Below are 2687 nucleotides of genomic sequence, written 5' to 3'. Positions count from 1 at the left end.
TATATATATGTATATGTATATATATATATATATGTGTGTGTACATATCATATCATATATTTCAAATATGTATAAAAAAATGCATGTTTATATATATATATTCTTATATGTTATGTTTGGGGATTTTTTGTGGGGTTTTAGGGAACCATTATCAATACAGGTATGTATTTTATCTTTTTTTGTAAATTCTGGAAGGGTAGGGGTAGATGTTTCTGTTAATTTTTTTTCATATTTTCTCTCTTTTTTTTTTTTTGTGTGTTTCATTGTTACTTTATACGAAATTGTGCATGTACATGTGTCTTTGTATGTCTGCTTGTGTGAACGCGTGTATGTGTTTATAGGTGCATGTGTGTATGTGTTGGTTTTGTTTTCATCTCCGAAGAATATCTTACCTTCACGTGTTGGCGATGTGGTTTGATAAGGGGTGACAGAAAAAGGATGGGTCGGCGGGTTATAAGTTGAAGCTGACATTGTATTCATGGCAAAGGGATAGGTAAATGGCCGCGTGTGCTGTGCCGTCGAAAACACGTTTTCATGTTGACTTTGATGTGTAGGGTACGTAGAGCGTATCGGGTAAGCTGGATGCGCCATTCCGGGTGGCATCGGCTGTTGTTGAAGTTCCATAAAAGCAGATTTCCCCGTGACATCTTGGTCGAGACCTTCCACGCTTCCCGTGATATTTAACATCATGGAGGGTTTAACGTCAATATTATTATTATTAGTATTAACAGTAGGTGTTGAATTATATATATACATAAATGATTGTGTGTTTATATATATATATATGTAAAATATATATATATATATGGATGTATGTATAAATTAAAAAATTTTTTCCTTTTTTTTTTTGGAAATTTGTAAAAAATAAATATATTTGTTAAGATTATCAGTTTTGATAAATTTGTGTAAATGTGATTAATTAAAATTAATTAATTTCTCCGTGGTGATTTTTTAAAATAAATATACATACTTATATATATATTTACACACATTATATATATAACTGTAATATTATTATTAATATTATTATTATTATAAAATTTTGCGGTTGTTATTGGTCGTGTAACTGGTGTTGTTGATGTTACTTGAGTTGTAGCCGTGTGCTTCAAGTGATTGATTATAGGTATTAAAAATAATAATAATTATTATAATTATAATTATTATTATTACTTTTTTTTCTTCTCTCCTATTCAGATGTTTTTAATTTGTTGTCATGTTGATGTTGTTCTTGACGCTGGTGTAGCCGCTGTACTTGTTGTTTTGATTGTAAAGATAGATACTTTTGGCAGCTTCGAGTGGCCCAGGACAGGCGACGATAATCTATATGAAATGTTTTCATAATAACAATAATAATAATAATAATATCACTACTAATAAAATTAACAATAGTAATAATCAACTTTTTTCCCTAATTAATTATATATCTAGATATATATTTATGTATGTATTATATGTATGTTCATATACATATGTATATATATATATATATATATATATGAATGATATGGTATATATATATATATATATATATATATATATATATATATGTGTGTGTGTGTGTATATATATATGTGTGTATATATATATAATATTATATATTATATATGTATGTGTATATTTATATATCTAAATGTATACAATTTTTTTCAAAAAATGTGAAAGTTGAGCAGCAGTAGTAGTAGCAGCAACAGCAAGGCTCAAGGAGCGAAGAGCCACATTTGCAATATTATATATACATATACATATACATACATGTGTATATATATATATATAGTTGTATATATGTGTATGTATATGTATGCGTGTATGTGTGTATGTGTGTGTGTGTGTGTGTGTATCGACTAAACTATATCACACGCGTCTGATTGTAAGCTTGTACTAAAACCAACAGAGCAACGTTCGTTTGCTGAGAAAAATATATTAAGTATACATTGAGCACACACACTCTCTCAGCACTGAAAAATAAAAAGAAACAACCGGGAGCCACGCCCACTCGCTTTCACTGCTGCCCTCTGATTGGTTTATTTGCTCACGTCGACTGTCAATCTCTTTCCCTCTCTCTCTCTCTTTCTCTCTCATACTCTTACTCTCTTTGACTCTCATACTCTGCATTCTCTGTCTCTGCCTCTCTCTCTCTCCCTCTACATTTTACGCGCTTTACAGTATTCTATTTCACACTCACTCTTATATACTCTAAATTCTCTCTCACCCTTTCTCTCTATCAATCTCTTTCTTTCTCACTTTCTCTTTCTCTCTCCCTCTCCCTCATATCTCTCCATTTCTCTGCTTCTCATTCTCACTCTCTCATATACACTCTCTATTTCCCTCTCTTTCTGTTAGGTTTTCTCTGGCTTTTCTCTTTTTATCTCTCCTTAACACACTCTCTCTTTTCATATAACACACACCTTCCTCACTCTCACACGTCTTCTCGCTTGCATTATACAACTCTCTCTCTCTCTCTATTTTCCTTTCTCTATCTAACTAGATCTCTTTCTTTACTTCTCTTTCAATATCTATGTGGTTTTTCATTCATCTTGCGCTCTCTCTTTCTCTCTTTCAATATATACATATATGTATGTATTTATGTTATATATATATATATATATATAAATATATATATATATATATATGCTCATATATCATTTATGTGTGTATATATATACATATATATATATATATATATATATA

General features: G+C 30.1%; 1 protein-coding gene across 1 annotated transcript in view; it reads right to left on the bottom strand.

The window, feature by feature from the left end:
• The window catches only part of LOC106878622 (uncharacterized), a 59833-nt gene extending 57858 nt beyond the window's left edge, over positions 1-1975 (bottom strand). The window contains exon 1 of the mRNA XM_014927899.2: positions 392-1975. Coding sequence (XP_014783385.1) covers positions 392-755 — 364 coding nt within the window. The 5' untranslated portion in view covers positions 756-1975. The remainder of the gene's footprint in view (positions 1-391) is intronic.
• Between the last annotated feature and the right edge of the window lie 712 nt (positions 1976-2687).

The sequence above is a fragment of the Octopus bimaculoides genome, chromosome 17, assembly GCF_001194135.2.
Source record: "Octopus bimaculoides isolate UCB-OBI-ISO-001 chromosome 17, ASM119413v2, whole genome shotgun sequence".
NCBI lineage: Eukaryota > Metazoa > Mollusca > Cephalopoda > Octopoda > Octopodidae > Octopus > Octopus bimaculoides.
This window is presented reverse-complemented; position numbering and strand designations above follow the sequence as displayed.